Here is a 20,800-nt window from a genome sequence, read left to right on the forward strand (position 1 = left end):
CTCCTAAAACTTCCAGTGAATAGAAGCTAGTTAGGGCCTCACTGGGTACGCGGTGGTCACTATTGGAGTGAGTCGTGGTACGTCAGCGGAGAAGGAGCGAGTGGAAGCGCTAGGTGTCTTTCACCATCTATTTGCAGTGTGCATTGGGGATTGCGTTTATTGGCAAAAAGTCCACAATGGGATCCAATTGCACAAGCAGTGGGCGTTTGGTAGCTAGGGTTCAGGCTGAAGAGTTGGGATCGAGAAGGTCAGAATTGCGGCCGAAAGGGTCAGCAAGGCTTATTATGTGTGAAAAATATGGTTCACACACGGAGGCTTTTTGCAATGAGTGGGTTCATATGACTGCATAAGATAGAGCCCCATTCCCAAAGATGGGTAGCTTTGAATCAGAGGTGTTACAGAACGTAAAGATTAAAATATGTCTGATTAAATCCAGAAAACAAAGGGTCAGACATACAAATTGTTTAAACCTGTGGCAGCAAGAGGGGTTGGTGAGTTTGATCCTAAGGTATTGCAGGTGGTATGTCTAACCAAAGTCATAAAAGATAAGAATGGAAATATAAGAACTATTTGAACTTGTAGCAACAATAAACAAGTAGGAAGAAAAAGAGAATGCAAGTACACCGCCATATGTAGATGTGGAAGCAGTTACGGCCAGCATACAAACTATAGAAAATAATAAAAATATGAAAAATATGACTGTAACCTATATATGTACTAATGAATGTTGAAGTTTTATTTAGGAGGAGAAGGCGACCTGATTGGTTTCATCCATCTCTCATGCACTCAGAGGAGTATCCAACCGGTAAAAGAAGAGCAGTAGCCTGCAGGGTAAGTGGCTGAGACCAGTGGAACTGGTAAGTATGGTATCATTCGTGTACATATATAGTAAAACCCAAAAATAAAATAAAAATCAAGAAATTAACGTCAGAAATGGAGAAAAACCTGTCCGCACATTAGTATTTGCCAGTAGGAAAGCGGACAGAGACAGGGTAACCCCCGGGTATTTCTTTTAGTTACCATATAAGAAGTATTCATTCCTAGTAATGCCCCTAGTCAAGATGAGCTCGGAAATGTTTGTTGGACCATGTACAGACCCTTAATACGGGATAAGAAGGATTGAATGAATACTTTGCATGACCTAGAAGCTTGTTAAATTTTTTCTTTTTTTTCTTTTGCAGTAATAGAAAACTCTCCGTCTGGATAAGATCACTGGTAAACACTAATTCGGCAAATGGGAGGTGGCTGTCTATGTGCTAATGGACGGGCTCAATAAGGCATTGAGGGTCCGGGTGCAGACTTCTTTGCCAAATTGGAAAGGGGTCACAGTAGCTAATCTTAGAGAGTGTGCTATTAAACATCCCAAGAATATTGCTAGGCGCAGAGAACAACAGCAGGAGAGATTGAGGATGGTAAGTATACAGGCACATACAGGAAAGACCCATCAGTCCAAACCCCAGATCCCTAATGGTAAGTCAAGGTCAATAATATGTTACACCTGTAGGAAGGAAGGGCATTTTGCCAGAGATTGTAGGAGTAGTAAGACACATAGTCAATATAGACCCCATAGAAAGAAAACACAAGCCACATTATTAAACACATAGACGGGACCAAGGGACATATAGTAAGGAATCATAAGCCATATAGAAAACACAGATTCGGCTAATGAAAAGAACAAAATAAATGCAACATTACCCTTTGACAAAACTTGCTGGGGTTAAGATGGGGCCTCTAAACTTTTGCTTTTTTTTCCTAGCAGAAATGGCCCCTAATTAACTTAACAGGAGCTTTGTTAGATATGATATACATATAATGTGCTCCCGCTCAGGAAGTACAAAGTATGTTAGACACCCACGAAGACTAATGTTACATTTCACTTTTTCTAGATGCATGTCCATCACAGGTAGAGGAAATTATCTCACAGATACCGGGTTCCCTATGAACTTAGGATGGACAGGACACTGGATTGATGGCTGGGATAGTCCCAATAGCGATACAACAAACAAAGATTTTTTTTAAGGGGAGTAGACCAAGTAGAGAATCACTTCCCCGTAGTGCCCAATCCAGTTGTCATTTTAGTAAAATCTTCTCCACCTCTACAAACTCATCTGTCACCAACCTCTATTCTGTTTCTCCACAGTTTCCTCTTCATCTTTTGTGTTCACACAGGGTGGTACAATACATGTACCCAATTACAGTTCAAACTCCACATGCCTAGGTCCTTCAGAGTTTCTGCCCAAACCCAGTATATCCCAACAGCAGGATGACACCAGTATTACTGCAGTGTGCCTTGTCATGCACAAAGGGTGGAGGAAGGATGAGAATACTGGTGAAGGGAAATTTTGTATAGACACTGATATGCCTGTTGGTGAATGGCAAACCTGACATTTTCTTTTTCATTTTCTTCTTCTTTCTCTCCTCTAGAGATGTTTTTTTTTTTTTGGAGTTATGCTCATGATACCCTACAGTGCAAACACACAACGACTTTGTACAGTTAACACCCTTTAGGAATTATTGTTATGTATTGGTGTGCACTGATAATGTTGATTATCTTTACAGGAATAAAAGCTATACCTTAAATACACTTTAAACCTTTAGCCGCTGCGGCCGCTATACTTAATTCACACTCTACGCACCTTTTACGCTATTAGCGTACAGAGTCCTGTACAGTGTACGGACTTTGCGTACACACGCCGCGCTGACGGTACAAAGTACTCACAGCGCGTACACACTTACAGATACACTTTAAACCTTCTACAGCAATGCAATGCAATAATAATAATACAATTTAAACCTTAGCAGGGCAATGAGCACACGACACCAATTGTGATTTTACCGCTGGGTTTACAGGGGGGATTTACAATACAAATTATACACTACAATACAAGACAATATATATAACAGAATAATGGATACAGGTCAATGTACATACGTGAGTATATTCGCGTGCACTTCCCGGTTCGGTCCTCCGTCATCATATAGATAACGTTGTGAGTCTTGTGTCTGGCCGGGCTGCAGCAGGCTTTATTTATACAATTCTTCCAAAAGCAATACAATGGATACTGTAATCCCTTTGTCCATTGGACACAGGAATGCACTTTTACAGTACAGGAGAGGTCATAGGTTGATTTGAAAAGGTAGGCGATGTCTTTCTCAACTGCTCTTGTGGGTGGTCTCCTCTGGATTCCCGCCGCATGCATAATATACAGTAAATACAGTTTATATCTATATTCTGCTTCTGCACATAACTTTCCGCAGGAACATGCGATCTTCCGCAGACCAACACTGGAATGTTACCCTTAAAATACTCTACAGCTGGATACCAAATACCACCTTATAACCTTAGTCTGTCCCCTCTTATCCTTTAAAGGTGAATCCCTTTGTTCTGCAACCATTTAAACAGCTATAACTTTCTGATGTGGTGCAAGGAGACTATGTGTACAATGTGCACTATTTGGATTAAATATGTAATGTGTTTTGATGGCTCTCCATGCGTACATAAACTCTGCCGTAAATACCCATACCACGCACCGATGCGCAGGACCGCGGGAGCGACCATATGCAAATTGCGGATATGTGCACGCACGGCAGAACAAGTGCACGCGCAGTGGGCATGTGTGTGCAGTTTGTACGTGCTGTGTGTTCTGCAATATTTTTCGACTTTGACAGCACTGATGTTTTCTCAAACTGGGTAGAGGCATTTCCTGCCGCCACGAATGCTGCTGTGTTTACCGCAAAGAAAAATTGCGCAGAAATTTGTGTGTAGATAATGGTACCCCTAGAAGTAGGAGCAAAACTTGGAATTGGACTATTGTGATCATAGATACTGCCACTAGTATAATGTAGCATCGGAAGCACTCCCAGATCTTCACTTAACGAATCACCCTCTTCGAAATTTGTTTTTGTTTTGGTATTTGTGTCTTTTTGTTTTTTTTTGGAAGACAACCTCATGTCATGATTGATCCGCACAATGATCAGAAATACACCAATGAGGTGACAGTACAGTACTTTATTGAGATGAGCCAGCATTTGAGAACTTGACAAAAGAACTTGAAACTGTTGATTGCTGGTATGCCAAATACTAACTGTCTTGATTGTGAACCAAGAGACTGTGTGATTGTTCTTATGCTCAGGTTGCCTAATAGACAGGTGGGAAGGACCGTACCAAGTTTTGTTGACAGCACTATCCCAGTGAAAGTAGCCGAAAGAGAGACTTGGGTCCACGATTCCCGGGTGGTCTTCTGTATGCCGGCGGTCGGGCTCCCGGCGCTCAGTATACCGGCGCCGGGAGCCCGACAGCCGGCTTACCGACACTTATTTTCCCTCGTGGGGGTCCTCGACCCCCATAGAGGGAGAATAAAATAGTGTGGCGCGCGTAGCGCGCCACCGTGCCCGTAGCGTGGCGAGCGCAGCGAGCCCGCAAGGGGCTCATTTGCGCTCGCCACGCTGTCGGTAAGCCGGCGGTCGGGCTCCCGGCGCCGGGATGCTGATCGCCGGGAGCCCGACCGCCGGCCAGCCGTAGTGAACCCACGATTCCCATTGCAGGAAAGTCGGTAGTCCGGAAGGAACTCGTAAATGGAGTGAGATCACAAAAGTATCACCAGAGAGTCTGTTCCGTGAAGACTGAGAGGCGGCACTGTTGAACACTACCTGAGCATACTAAAGGATTGCAGAAAGACCAGTCATTGTAATTGATTTGCTATGGACAAGAGTTGTTTTGTTCTATTTCTCTTTTCTCTCTTTCCTGCTGACAAACATTTTTTTTTCAGGACATTCTATTTTTGCAAGGTTTTTTTATGAGGAGTCGAGTGTGGGACTGGAACTGGTTCTGGAGGAAGGAGTGATTTCCTTATAGGATCCCAGGATTAGCCAATCAGTTTGTTAAAGCCAGAGAAAAATCAAAGGTCTAGTATTTATGGAGTTCGGAGGCTATTGTCTGAGGAATACTGTATTTTGTAGTTATTGTGACACCATATTTGAAGATGAGAGCATCCAGAGATGTCAGTCTAGCAATAAGGTGACAGACATCCCTTGAGTGATTACCACTCACTAGTGGGTAAGGTCTTAAACCAAACAGAATGTTGGATGTGCTCACAGGTACCTCTAAAACGAAAAGATGCAGGATTAGTGCCATATTTTTTTTAGAGTTAGCTGAGGTATTTGAATTACACGGAAGGGGGAGGGGACTGATAGACAAAGAGTATAATATAACTAGACCCCCTAGCCTTAAGATCCACCAGTACCATAGATAAATCCTTGGTATGTTTAAATTTCACCAATTTCTGGAAATTGGGAGGTAATCAGGAACAATCAGACAATGGCTATTCACACATTGCAGATAAAGAGCTCATTAATATATGTGGAAGAAAGGTTTATGAGTGGCTCTCCCCGAACTCCGAAGGTTTATGTTATTTAGGAAGGACACTACTTATAACCCTTGTTCAATTATTAAACAGACCTATAATACGTTCCAGAAATGGAAACAATGTTCAAAAAATGATAGGAATATGTAGGTCATTCAAATTTTATGTCACTTTCACGATTTGTTTGTGTCTTCTTTATCTACCCAGCAGAACCCCAATCGAATCCGAACATCAGTGTACAAAGACGTAGGTACATGTATGTGTGAAATGTTCATCCAAATCAGACATTATAGGCCAAAGCACTGTCCCAGCATACCCTATAGGTTTAATGTTGTCCCACACCCAACCAGTGGTCCCTGTGACCGCCGAGTGCATATAGAGGATGTCTCGTCCTCCTCCCTGTCTTTCTCAAATATGGTCAAACATCTGATTTGCGAAATGAATATATACTTGTGTCTAGGTCACCGATTATTGTCTGAAATATTTTTCTTATGTTAATAATTTATGGCAGTTATTGTTTACTGCCAAAGGGTGGACTGTCAAAGTAAAAAATATTACATAGAGAGAACATACAGACTCCACACATTATAAGTCGCTATGCTTGCAAATATGCGCAGCGAGCACAGCAATATATGGTAACATACACATTTACACAGACATGCCACAGAGATGGATTCGACACATATTTCATACAGCACATAATTATAATAATATCAAGCGCCAGACATCATAATCATTTAAACTGATAAAATGAAGTAACGTCATGTATGTGTATTATTGGTGCAGAGCAAGATAGGCATGTCGTATTTGGTATTAAAGCAACCAGATTAATGTGTATATCAATTTGATACTTGTTATTAAGTTGTAGCTCATTGCAACAAATAGTTATGATTAAATGAAGGAATATGAGCCAAAATTCTAAAGTGAACAAAAGATCTTTTGAAGACTTGAAACTAGTTCCACAGCATGGCCATGGGGGCAGACACATGTGCTAGCAACACAGGACAAAAGCCCTCACTCTGACCAATGAGCCGTTGAGTACTTGAGAGGTCTGGCCTCTGGACCAATAGAAGGAGACCGAAATCAACAGACTGAAAACTTCCACTGAGTGATATAGGCAGTTTCTAGGACTTAGAGAGTTAGTTGCTGTTTTGTCCCAGACGATGATGGAGGTGCTGCCAGACCAGTGCCTACATGATTTTACAGAGAGAGAGAGTGATATGGAGGGAAGACTTTATATGAGAAAGATATGGTGATGTATTTGCTGGCCTGTAACTGTATGTATTTGATTTAGTTTGTATTAACTGCTTACTGTATAAATTGTAACCATGTAACTATATGTATACTGTACATTGTGATATATTGAATACATATCCTTTTAATAACAAATATATACATCAATGAGCTTTGGAACTCAGATAATATGTGGGTGCATTGTTTTCTCTTATGGGATGCAGTGTTTTTGCGACGTACAGTGCACTTTTATCGTATATGGTAATAAGATGCGCCTGGCGTCTACAGTATATATTAGAGCGGGCATTTTAAATATTTGTTAGAAAGCAATTTGGTAATTACAGTTTCATGCTCCTTGGCAGGGGTTTCTAGCTCGTTGCCAGGGGTCTCCTACTTATTACCAAGAGTTTCATGCTCATTGTCAGGGGTTACCAGCTTGTTGCCAGGGGTCTCCTGCTTGTTTGCAAGGGGTTTTATGCTCATTGACAGTGGTTTTATTCTCATTTTCAGGGGTTTCCTGGTCACTGCCAGTGGTCTCCTGCTCGTTGCCAAGGTTTTCATGCTTGTTGTTAGGGGTTTCATGGGAGAAGATGCATGCCTGCAACTTCTCCCACTGGCGCCAGAGTTCCCTGCTCTTTCACTGATAGACGCTAGAGGTGAAGCATAACATTTAGCATCTTTCTCCTGATACGCGGCAGCCATTTTTGGAGGGCCTTTTTACACAGGAGCAGGCAGGCGCCTCCGCAGCCTAAGGCACTCCAAAGACAATGTGGGGGAAGCGGGGGTTAGGAATACACTGTGTTCCTCTCTCATCCCCTCACCCGACCACAACAAAACCAAACTTGATGGCGCTGGCAGGAGGTTCCGGAATGCCATTCATGATGACTGCATTTTTTCAAAAGAGCTTCAAGAATGGCTTTCCAGACCATTCCGCCACAAAAATAACCCTGGTTAAAAAAAAATCTATTCAGCAGTGAAATTATTGGAGAACAAATTCCTAACAAATAAAGGAGATATATCTTTAAAAATGATGACATCTGCTGATTAAGGTTGGCCATCGACCATCGATGATTAAAAACCATTGATGGATAATGACTGATAGTGCTCCTATTGATGGCAAAGACCCAGTGGTTCTCTCCCATCAATGGTTGAGAGCTCCCGATAGTTTTCTTTTTGTGTCTACATCATGCTGTTACATAGAGCCCCGCCCCCATGTTTTCATTGTAAAGCAGCTTAGTCTGGCATAGTGAAGAGGTGACCATCAGTGAATGAAACTATCGGTTTCCCTTTGAATAGTTTTCTACCATCGAGGTTAAACACAGGCTCTGCCAACAAAAATTTGGCGACATAATCACAAAGGTTAAAACTAACATTCGAATGAATGGGCGTGGTCAGGTAGGGGCGTGGTCTAAATATCTAAGTCACTACAAATGTAGGTAAAAAGCAAGGTCGCAAGCGTTATTGAAGCATAGATTACATGTAATTAAGTTAAACGATGTACAGAAAACGTAAGCACCGCATTAATCCCTTGAATCATTTTGATACAGTTTTCCCTCATATGCCCATAACCAAGATGGCGCATGGACTTTTCCTGTGAGTGCGTGACGTCAATACGCACGGCACGGGAGAACGGGGTAGCTGGTTGTTGAAGCTGCAAGCGATACTACGGAGAATCGGGGAGCAGGCAGCGATATTGGGCCGCACCGTACTGCCCAGGGACTCCGCTGTATCGCTGGCCTGGCCGTTCCACTGTGAGGGCCCTGGGAGCCAGAGGGAGATAAGATGGCGTGTGCCGTGCGGCTCGGCGGGGGGTTCCTCCTACTGCTGGCGCTGGGGGCCGCGGCCTCGGATACCTCCTGCCCGGCTCCCTGTGTGTGTGAAGGGAGAATGCTGGACTGCAGCCGGAGAAGGCTGGGCCGGCTCCATGCGGTTCCTTTACCGGAGGGAATCACCAGCCTGTGAGTAGTTATCGCCTCATAGTGATGCTGGCCCTGAATGTGCTGTGCTTCCTGCGCCTCGTGTTGTGTACCGATGTACTGCCCAGGTGTAGCATTGCCTGTGTGTGCATACACATACATGGGCTGTGATCATTGCATGTATGCTGTGCAGGGGCTAGCCTTTATTCCTGACAGTACACAATCTGAGTGTGCCTTATATAATGTGTGTCTGTATCTATCTTGTTGGAGGTGCTGCATGGTAAACTATCACTGGTTTGTGTTCTGAGGTTAATCCTATACAGTCAGGGAAGAAGCTGGATTTCCAAGTCCAGTGTAATAAAGTCAGTCATTTTGCTGTTAAGGTGTTAGACATGGCTAATTGCTGTGTAAGATGAAGTGGCTAGATAGCTTCTCTGAATGTTAATGGTCCCACGTCATACACTGTTCAGAGAACACAAAACACAATGCATGGTGTATACTAGTAGCTTTCTATTTGGTTACACGGCCTTATTTATTATGTTGGTATTGTTACGATATATTGGTGGTCTGTTCTTGTTTTGTTAGCATGAGGTATTGTTTTTAGATCAAGATTGGTCAAAACAACAGTATCTGTAAGTAGAAAGTTCATCTTTGGCTGGCAAGCAATAGCTGTTAATCATCAAACTGCTACAATTGTGCTAAAGTTGTTTTGCAAAAGTTGCTTAGAAAGGAACTTTAGATTCTACAAGCTTTTGCGCTTACAACATTGTTTTATATTTGTTTTTGACTACTTGATCTTTCAGCGTTAACGAGTCTATTGTTAATACATTTGTTATACTCATTTATTTATACTCTGCAGAGAATACTTTTCACTCCTAGCAGTCCCAAGCAAAGGGCTTACTTTCCAAATTCCCTAACATATTAATACACAATACAATACACTTTATTCAGCAGCCGATTAACCTATCCATATGTTTTTTGAGCGTGAGAGGACACTGAAAGTCCCACCGGAAACCCATGCAAGCACATGGAAAACAAGCACACCGATGAGGTTAGGAATCAAACTTATCAAACTAATGCTTTGTAAGACAGCATTGCTAGGCACTGTGCAACCATGCTGCTCCTATTAGCCAACTCGATGCGGTTCATGGATTTGCCTATATCATATGAAGCTATTCTGTAACTTAAGCTGGCCATACACCTACAGATTTATTGTCAGATCTGGCTGGTTGGAATGAAAATCTAGTAATGGATGAGAGCAAATGACAATTGACCATTTGCTCCCGAACACTGGAAAACAGCCAAAAATGGTCAATCAGACTAATCTGTTAAATTCACGTCTGTTTTTGTCAGTTTTATGGCATTTAGGAGCAAGTGGCCAACTGTAATTTTCGCTCATCCATTCCCAGGTTTTCATTCCAACCGTCCAGATCTGACTAAGGGGTACATTTACTAAGCAGTGATAAGAGCGGAGAAGTGAGCTAGTGGATATATTTCCCCATCAACCAATCAGCAGCTCTGTATCATTTTATAGTATGCAAATTATAGATGTTACTTCAGTACTGATTGGTTGCCATGGGCAACTTCTCCACTGGCTCACTTCTCCGCTCTTATCACTACTTAGTAAATGTACCCCTTAATCTTTAGGTGTATGGGCAGCATTAAACAATGACATGAGAGGCTAGGTCAGTGGTTCCCAAACTTTTTTTTTTTTAATCATGGCACTCCAGAGTATCAGAATTTTTTCATGGCACCCCTAGGTCAAAACATTTTTAGTAAACAATAAGTAAATTATGTTTTTGTCATCATTAGTTTCTTTAGTGTGTTGTGGGACAATATTTGCTTCTGTTTGTCCTCATATTTTAAAATTGGCAGCCACCAGCACTGGTTTTGTCTATTACTTTGACCAATAATAGTTTGAATAGATCCTGGACCACCAATCCAAGGCACCCCTGCAAGTGTCCCGAGGCACCCCAGGGTGCCTAGGCACATAGTTTGGGAACCACTGGGCTAGGTTATTGTTTTCATCATGTATTTCCTGAAATACTACCGTTACTGTGAGCGTTATGGTCATCTGATTGGCAAGTTTTTGTTCTAGTCCTAAGCTAAACGTAAAAGGTTGCACATGGGTGGGCTGGATATTTATACCCCTTTGAGACCGCCAGCTATGAACACGGGTTATTGGCACATGAGCGCGCATAACCCGTGTTCATGTGCGATCTGAAAGGAGCCAGGGTTAAAATCCCGGGTCGAGCGACCTGGAATTTCAACCCTGGTAGCAAGCAGGGTAGAACTCGTGTTCAACCCAGCTCGCTGTGCGGTATGAACGGGAGCCAGGTCGATGCGACCCGTTTCCTGTTCACTGTTTGTACGGGCGATGATCTCCAAGCGCCATCACCAACCCGGCAATGTGCCGGGTTGCAGACAGCGACGGCGTGCCTGAGGTGGGTCGCACCCTGGAGCTCCCGTGTCAGGCTGTGTGAAAGGGTTATAAGTTGCATACACATTGACCAATATATGTGCCGTTCAATTTAGAGGCCGATATATCGCTGGTCCATCGGCCAGTATGTACCAACGATATGTCTGTGAACGCCGTCTTTCATAGACCTATCGTGTCGGCCCTGCAGCACAGCCGATGGCATCATGCTGTGTGTACGGGAGGTGGTTTTTGTCCATTTTCCAGCATTTGAGAGCAAATGATCTATTGCCATTTGCTTCCATACATTACCAGATTTTCATCCCAGCCAGCCAGAATGGACAGATAACTGTATAGTGTGTACCTAGCTTAACAGCTTTCAGGAGTAAAGTTGGATACACACTATAAAATTTTGCCTAACGATGCTAATGACTAGACCAATTCAGATGCTGAAAATGTCTGATATACATCGTATACACGTCCCTCTAATCGTTTAGTTCCAAACAATCCTTTTTGTTTCCAAATTGTCTCGCAGTCATAAGGGCGGTATACATGGAGCGATGTTTAGCTCATATCTAAGCACTCTGACTAGGTTGCTTAGAACATCGCTCCGTATGTAGGGGTGCCGGCGACAGTGATGCGCGTCGCTATCGCCGGTGCTAGATTGCACAATCTAGCAGGTCGCTCATTTCACCGCTGGGTGAAATGAGCGTTCCCCCCCCTCCCCCCCCTCGCTCAGCACATCACACTGTGCTGATCGGGGGAAGAGATGTGTGCAGAGCGGTCTGTGCTAGACCGCACTGCACACATCTCTGGAGAAATCTCCCCGTCAGTATGGCCCTATAGTCTTTCCATACATTATAAAAGGTAAATGTGTGTGTCAAATTGTGTTTATACTTGACCTTTTAACGAGTTTTAAGCTTTTAATACTCCCTGTGATGAACCTAGTTTGGCACTTTATGGGCAGGTCACATTACATAATCCATATCAGTAATTTGGTTATGGAATACCCACACAAATACCATTTTATACGTCATAACATATCAAATAAAATCTTCACAAGATTGCTCTTCTTTCTAATGAAAGTTTACTAAAAGTGTTTTTTTTTTTTTTTTTTAAACACTCCCCAATAAATACATTGGTTTTGCCTTGTCATCAGTCCACCTTTCCAAAATAGCAAAAAGCAGCCTTGAATGAAGGCTTTATCCATCAGTACATTTGTTCTATCCATTCTGGAAAAAAGAAGTAGGTTACTACTTGTTCGGATCAATACACCTTTTGCAAATTAATAGTCCAGCTTAGCATTTCTACTGTGGTTATACACTGACCTTGTTCTGTGCAGTTTTCAAGGGAAACTAGAAATTAAAACAAAGCTGGGTATCTGTGGTATGTGCAGTTAATTCAACTCAAGTACCCGCTGACACATCTCCTGCTATTACTTGTTATTAGAATCTATGGGGTCGATTCTATTCGGCAACTAATGAATAGCGCCGGGAATTAGCTCCCGACGCTATTCAATTCAGCAACTAATTACCTGCAATTGTCGGGAATTCTTCTCTCATCCCCGGGGGATGAGAGAAAAAACCCGACAAAAGTGCTGCCTCGCGGCCGGCGCAAGGCTGATTCTGTCGGGAATCTGCCTCGCGCCGTAGAGTTAAGTCGGAGAATGCCCGTTCTCCCGACAATTCAACCTGTTTTGTCGACGAGAACGGGCCATCGCCGACGTAACAATTGCTGAATTGAATAGCGTCGGGAGCTAATTCCCGGCGCTATTCATTAGTTGCCGAATAGAATCGACCCCTATATATACATATACACACACAAAATTGCGGACACATTTTGAAATTTGAATGTTTTCAACTTTGCTTATAAAAACTGTTTCACTTCACGATGTGCAATGATTCGTATATCAAATGAAAGGAAATGTAATGCTGAATTCAACACAATAAACAGAGACAAGGGAAGTTATGCTACTTTCAGTCAGACAAAGAAGCACAGATGTGTGAGATTTAAGAAGCGGATTGTAGTAACAGCTACTACCAGCCAATCAGAATCATCGTTCTGAGGACCAGTCAGCTGTCGTTTATGAGCAGGTGCAAGGTCATGTTCAAAGGTGGGAAAGGTCAGTTTGGCTGGTTCATTTTGCAGACTAAAGTTGGTTACTGAAGTGCAATTACGGTTGGATGTTTGTGTGTATTGTTTAGTGCTATTGATGGTATAAAAAATTAATACAACAATGTCGTCCAGACAAAGTGGTGACTGGTCACCCAGGAAGAAATCCAGGATTGTGGTGTTACGTGAAAATGGTCTTTCGTATGAAGCAATTGCAAGAGAAGTTGGTGGGAATGTGACATCAGGAGTATGAAAGTTTTGTTTACGCTATCAGGAAACACAATCTATACAAAAAAAAAAAAAAGGCCGGAAAAAGTGCACAACAGCTGTTGATAGGAGAATAAAACCAATTTGCATCAGGGACAGATGGATGTGATCTGCGGCCATTAGCAGTGAACTGAGTGCAGCTGGTGTCTTTGTCAGTGCAAGAACGGTACAGAGAAGACTAATGGAGGTTGGCCTAAAAGGTAGAATTCCCCGAAAAAAGCCATTCTTGAATAAAAAGCGGCGGCAGAAACGAATACAATGGGCAAAAGAACACATTGCATGGACAGAAGGTCAGGGGAAACAAGTGATATGGAGTGACGAAACTAAGATATCGATATATGGTAGTTATGGGAGAAAATATGTGAGACGTCGCATCGGGGAAGAGGTACATCCAGATTGCATTCAAGCGACAACAAAGAATCCTACAAGTGTTATGATCTGGGCATGTATGACAGCAGATGCCGCCTTCATGTCCTAGATGGCACACTGAATAGCAGAAAGTACATTGACACCATCCTACAACGAAAACTTCTACCTTCTATCATGGATCTTTTTCCAGATAATGCCCCATTTTTTCCCCAGCAGGATTCAGCTCCCTGCCACACTGCACGGATATGCAAACAGTGGTTCAAGGAGAATGACATACAGGTGCTGGGATGGCCAGGAAACAGCCCAGACCTGAACCCCATAGAACATTTGTGGTTCCGTTTGAAAAAACTTGTACATCTGAGGCGTCCATCCAATAAAAGAGAATTAATTGAGGCTACAATTGTCTCGCATAAATAATTATGTGGTGCCAATGTCTCACATTGGCACCACATAATAAAGAAGGAAGGGCTGCAAACATTGTTTGGCTCAATGCCACGTCGCTGTCCTGCTGTCTTGAACAATAAAGGATACCCAACGAAATACTGATAGGACAGTGACATCATAAGTACACAGGGATTTTCACACTAAGTGTTGTTTTCACTGCATAATTTCCCTTGTAATGCAAATATTTGACCTCTGTTTATTGTGTTGAATTCAGCATTAAATTTCCTTTCATATGATATATGAATCATTGCACTGCATGAAGTGTAACAGTTTTTTTTAAGCATTTGAAGTTGAAAAACTTTTCAGAAAGTGTCCGCAATTTTGGCCACCACTGTATATAATGTGTGTATTATGTATTATAATCACTGCTCTTAATCCTATGGCTGTCTCAGCTTAACACCACTGCACATCTGGTATCTCCACACTATTCATGTTAATGCAATAAAATGTAAGACTATTCTTGGTGGTCCTGCTAATTATCTGAAAGAAATGTGTGTATGTATGTGTGTATGTATGTATATATATATATATATATATATATATATATATATATATATATATATATATATATATATATATATATATATATATATATATATATATATATATATAAAATAAAGGGAACACTTAAACAACACATCCTTGATCTGAATGAAATAATGAAATAATCTTATTAAATACTTTGTTCTTTGCATAGTTGAATGTGCTGACAACAAAATCACACAAAAATTATCAATGGAAATCAAATGTATTAACCCATGGAGGTCTGGATTTGGAGTCGCACTCAAAATTAAAGTGGAAAAACACACTACAGGCTGATCCAACTTAGATGTAATGTCCTTAAAACAAGTCAAAATGAGGCTCAGTAGTGTATGTGGCCTTCACGTGCCTGTATGACCTCCCTATAATGCCTGGGCATGCTCCTGATGAGGTGGCGGATGGTCTCCTGAGGGATCTCCTCCCAGACCTGGACTAAAGCATCCTCCAACTCCTGGACAGTCTGTGGTGCAACGTAGCGTTGGTGGATGGAGCGAGACATGATGTGCTCAATTGGCTTCAGGTCTGGGGAACGGGCAGGCCAATCCATAGCATCAATGCCTTCGTCTTGCAGGAACTGCTGACACACACCAGCCACATGAGGTCTAGCATTGTCTTGCATTAGGAGGAACCCAGGGCCAACCGCACCAGCATATCATCTCACAAGGGGTCCGAGAATCTCATCTCTGTACCTAATGGCAGTCAGGCTACCTCTGGCGAGCACATGGAGGGTTATGCGGCCCCCCAAAGAAATGCCACCCCACACCATTACTGACCCAGTACCAAACCGGTCATGCTGGAGGATGTTTGCAGGCAGCATAACGTTCTCCTTGACGTCTCCAGACTCTGTCATGTTTGTCACATGTGCTCAGTGAGAACCTGCTTTCATCTGTGAAGAGCACAGGGCGCCAGTGGCGAATTTGCCAATCTTGGTGTTCTCTGGCAAATGCCAAACGTCCTGCACGGTGTTTGGCTGTAAGCACAACCCCCACCTGTGGACTTCGGGCCCTCATACCACCCTCATGGAGTCTGTTTCTGATCGTTTGAGTAGACACATGCACATTTGTGGCTTGCTGGAGGTAATTTTGCAGGGCTCTGGCAGTGCTCCTCCTGTTCCTCCTTGCGCAAAGGCGGAGGTAGCGGTCCTGCTGCTGGGTTGTTGCCCTCCTCCGGCCTCCTCCACGTCTCCTGATGTACTGGCCTGTCTCCTGGTAGCGCCTCCATGCTCTGGACACTACGCTGACAGACACAGCAAACCTTCTTGCCACAGTTCGCATTGATGTGCCATCCTGGATGAGCTCCACTACCTGAGCCACTTGTGTGGGTTGTAGACTCTGTCTCATGCTACCACTACAGTGAAAGCACCACCAGCTTTCAAAAGTGACCAAAACATCAGCCAGAAAGCATAGGAGCTGAGAAGTGGTCTGTGGTCACCACCTGCAGAACAACTCCTTTATTGGGGGTGTCTTGCTAATTGCCTATAATTTCCACCTGTTGTCTATTCCATTTGCACAACAGCATGTGAAATTGATTGTCAATCAGTGTTGCTTCCTAAGTGGACAGTCTGATTTCACAGAAGTATGATTGACTTGTAGTTACATTGTGTTGTTTAAGTGTTCCCTTTATTTCGCTGACGTCCTAGTGGATGCTGGGTACTCCGTAAGGACTATGGGGAATAGACTGGCTCCGCAGGAGACTGGGCACTCTAAAAGAAAGATTAGGTACTATCTGGTGTGCACTGGCTCCTCCCTCTATGCCCCTCCTCCAGACCCCAGTTAGAATCTGTGCCCGGCTCGAGCTGGTTGCACACTAGGGGCTCTCCTGAGCTCCTAGTAAAGAAAGTATTTATTAGGTTTTTTATTTTCAGTGAGATCTGCTGGCAACAGACTCACTGCTACGAGGGACTTAGGGGAGAGAAGCGAATCTACCTGCTTGCAGCTAGCTTGGGTTTCTAGGCTACTGGACACCATTAGCTCCAGAGGGATCGAACACAGGCCCAGCCTCGGTCGTCCGGTCCCGGAGCCGCGCCGCCGTCCCCCTTGCAGAGCCAGAAGACGGAAGATTCCGAGGAGAAAATCGGCGGCTGAAGACTCCGGTCTTCATTAAGTTAGCGCACAGCACTGCAGCTGTGCGCCATTGCTCCCCATGCACACCACATACTCCGGTCACTGATGGGTGCAGGGCGCTGGGGGGGGGGGCGCCCTGGGCTGCAATTAGAGTACCTTAACATGGCAAAAAAACACATAATATAGTCTAATAAACTATATTTCTCTATCGTCCTAGTGGATGCTGGGGTTCCTGAAAGGACCATGGGGAATAGCGGCTCCGCAGGAGACAGGGCACAAAAAGTAAAGCTTTCCGATCAGGTGGTGTGCACTGGCTCCTCCCCCTATGACCCTCCTCCAAGCCTCAGTTAGATTTTTGTGCCCGGCCGAGAAGGGTGCAATCTAGGTGGCTCTCCTAAAGAGCTGCTTAGAGAAAGTTTAGCTTAGGTTTTTTATTTTACAGTGAGTCCTGCTGGCAACAGGATCACTGCAACGAGGGACTTAGGGGAGAAGAAGTGAACTCACCTGCGTGCAGGATGGATTGGCTTCTTGGCTACTGGACATCAGCTCCAGAGGGACGATCACAGGTACAGCCTGGATGGTCACCGGAGCCTCGCCGCCGGCCCCCTTGCAGATGCTGAAACATGAAGAGGTCCAGAATCGGCGGCAGAAGACTCCTCAGTCTTCTAAAGGTAGCGCACAGCACTGCAGCTGTGCGCCATTTTCCTCTCAGCACACTACACACGGCAGTCACTGAGGGTGCAGGGCGCTGGGAGGGGAGCGCCCTGGGAGGCAAATGAAAACCTATTTGGCTAAAAAATACCTCACATATAGCCTCCGGGGGCTATATGGAGATATTTAACCCCTGCCAGAATACACTAAAGAGCGGGAGACGAGCCCGCCGGAAAAGGGGCGGGGCCTATCTCCTCAGCACACAGCGCCATTTTCCTTACACAGCTCCGCTGGTCAGGACGGCTCCCAGGTCTCTCCCCTGCACTGCACTACAGAAACAGGGTAAAACAAGAGAGGGGGGGCAAAATAGTGGCAAAAATTATATTATAAAAGCAGCTATACAGGGAGCACTTATTATAAGGCTATCCCTGTCATATATAGCGCTTTTGGTGTGTGCTGGCAAACTCTCCCTCTGTCTCCCCAAAGGGCTAGTGGGGTCCTGTCTTCGTTAAGAGCATTCCCTGTGTGTCTGCTGTGTGTCGGTACGTGTGTGTCGACATGTATGAGGACGATATTGGTGTGGAGGCGGAGCAATTGCCAAATATGGGGATGTCACCTCCTAGGGGGTCGACACCAGAATGGATGCCTTTATTTATGGAATTACGGGATAGTGTCAACACGCTAAAGCAGTCGTTTGACGACATGAGACGGCCGGACAATCAGTTAGTGCCTGTCCAGGCGCCTCAAACACCGTCAGGGGCTGTAAAACGCCCTTTGCCTCAGTCGGTCGACACAGACCCAGACACAGGCACTGATTCCAGTGGCGACGGTGACGAATCAACCATATTTTCCAGTAGGGCCACACGTTATATGATTTTGGCAATGAAGGAGGCGTTACATTTAGCTGATACTACAGGTACCACTAAACAGGGTATTATGTGGGGTGTGAAAAAACTACCTATAGTTTTTCCTGAATCAGAAGAACTAAATGATGTATGTGATGAAGCGTGGGTTGCCCCCGATAAAAAGATGCTAATTTCAAAGAAGTTATTAGCTTTATACCCTTTCCCGTCAGAGGTTAGGGCGCGCTGGGAAACACCTCCTAGGGTGGACAAGGCGCTCACACGCTTATCTAAACAAGTGGCGTTACCCTCTCCTGAGACGGCCGCACTTAAAGATCCAGCAGATAGGAGGATGGAAAATATCCAAAAAAGTATATACACACATACAGGTGTTATACTACGACCAGCTATAGCGACAGCCTGGATGTGCAGTGCTGGAGTAGCTTGGTCAGAGTCCCTGATTGAAAATATTGATACCCTGGATAGGGACAATGTTTTACTGTCTTTAGAGCAAATAAAGGATGCATTTCTTTATATGCGTGATGCACAGAGGGATATCTGCACACTGGCATCACGGGTAAGTGCTATGTCCATTTCGGCCAGAAGAAGTTTATGGACGCGACAGTGGTCAGGCGATGCGGACTCAAAACGGCATATGGAAGTTTTGCCGTATAAAGGGGAGGAGTTATTTGGAGTCGGTCTATCAGATTTGGTGGCCACGGCTACAGCCGGGAAATCCACCTTTTTACCTCAAGCTACTCCCCAACAGAAAAAGACACCGACTTTTCAACCGCAGCCCTTTCGTTCCTTTAAAAACAAGAGAGCAAAGGGATATTCATATCTGCCACGAGGCAGAGGAAGGGGGAAGAGACACCAACAGGCAGCTCCTTCCCAGGAACAGAAGCCCTCCCCCGCTTCTACAAAAGCCTCAGCATGACGCTGGGGCTTCTCAAGCGGACTCGGGGGCGGTGGGCGGTCGTCTCAAGAATTTCAGCGCGCAGTGGGCTCACTCGCAGGTAGATCCCTGGATCCTGCAGATAATATCTCAGGGGTACAGGTTGGAACTAGAGACAGATCCGCCTCGCCGTTTCCTGAAGTCTGCTTTACCAACGTCCCCCTCGGAAAGGGAGACGGTTTTGGAAGCCATTCACAAGCTGTACTCTCAGCAGGTGATAGTCAAGGTACCTCTTCTACAACAGGGAAAGGGGTATTATTCCACTCTATTTGTGGTACCGAAGCCGGACGGCTCGGTAAGACCTATTCTAAATCTGAAGTCCTTGAACCTGTACATAAAGAAGCTCAAGTTCAAAATGGAGTCGCTCAGAGCAGTGATAGCGAACCTGGAAGAAGGGGACTTTATGGTGTCCTTGGACATCAAGGATGCGTACCTCCACGTTCCAATTTACCCCACACACCAGGGGTACCTCAGGTTCGTTGTACAAAACTGTCACTATCAGTTTCAGACGCTGCCGTTCGGATTGTCCACGGCACCTCGGGTCTTTACAAAGGTAATGGCCGAGATGATGATTCTTCTTCGAAGAAAAGGCGTATTAATTATCCCATACTTGGACGATCTCCTAATAAGGGCAAGGTCCAGAGAACAGCTAGAGAGGGGATTAGCACTGTCTCAAGAAGTGCTAAAACAGCACGGCTGGATTCTGAATATTCCAAAATCCCAGTTAATGCCGACAACTCGTCTGCTGTTCCTAGGGATGATTCTGGACACGGTTCAGAAAAAGGTTTTTCTCCCGGAGGAAAAAGCCAAGGAGTTATCCGAGCTTGTCAGGAACCTCCTAAAACCAGGAAAGGTGTTTGTACATCAATGCACAAGAGTCCTGGGAAAAATGGTGGCTTCTTACGAAGCAATTCCATTCGACAGATTCCATGCACGAATTTTCCAGAGGGATCTGTTGGACAAATGGTCAGGGTCGCATCTTCAGATGCACCAGCGGATAACCCTGTCTCCAAGGACAAGGGTATCTCTTCTGTGGTGGTTGCAGAGTGCTCATCTATTGGAGGGCCGCAGATTCGGCATACAGGATTGGATCCTGGTGACCACGGACGTCAGCCTGAGAGGCTGGGGAGCAGTCACACAAGGAAGAAACTTCCAGGGAGTGTGGACGAGCCTGGAAACGTCTCTTCACATAAACATTCTGGAACTAAGAGCAATCTACAATGCTCTAAGCCAGGCAGAACCTCTGCTTCAAGGAAAACCGGTGTTGATCCAGTCGGACAACATCACGGCAGTCGCCCATGTAAACAGACAGGGCGGCACAAGAAGCAGGAGTGCAATGGCAGAAGCTGCAAGGATTCTTCGCTGGGCAGAGAATCATGTGATAGCACTGTCAGCAGTGTTCATCCCGGGAGTGGACAACTGGGAAGCAGACTTCCTCAGCAGACACGACCTTCACCCGGGAGAGTGGGGACTTCATCCGGAAGTCTTCCACATGCTGGTAACCCGTTGGGAAAGACCAATGGTGGACATGATGGCGTCTCGCCTCAACAAAAAACTGGACAGGTATTGCGCCAGGTCAAGAGATCCGCAGGCAATAGCTGTGGACGCGCTGGTAACGCCTTGGGTGTA

The 20,800-nt window shown here is 44.6% G+C and overlaps 1 protein-coding gene across 1 annotated transcript in view; it reads left to right on the top strand.

Annotated features, from left to right (window-relative positions):
- The first annotated feature begins 8,194 nt into the window (after positions 1 to 8,194).
- Positions 8,195 to 20,800, top strand: part of LRIG2 (leucine rich repeats and immunoglobulin like domains 2) — a 276,133-nt gene continuing 263,527 nt past the window's right edge. The window contains exon 1 of the mRNA XM_063955399.1: positions 8,195 to 8,554. Within this exon, the coding sequence (XP_063811469.1) occupies positions 8,379 to 8,554 (176 nt within the window). The 5' untranslated portion in view covers positions 8,195 to 8,378. The remainder of the gene's footprint in view (positions 8,555 to 20,800) is intronic.

This window comes from Pseudophryne corroboree, chromosome 2, assembly GCF_028390025.1.
Source record: "Pseudophryne corroboree isolate aPseCor3 chromosome 2, aPseCor3.hap2, whole genome shotgun sequence".
In the NCBI taxonomy this organism is placed as follows: domain Eukaryota; kingdom Metazoa; phylum Chordata; class Amphibia; order Anura; family Myobatrachidae; genus Pseudophryne; species Pseudophryne corroboree.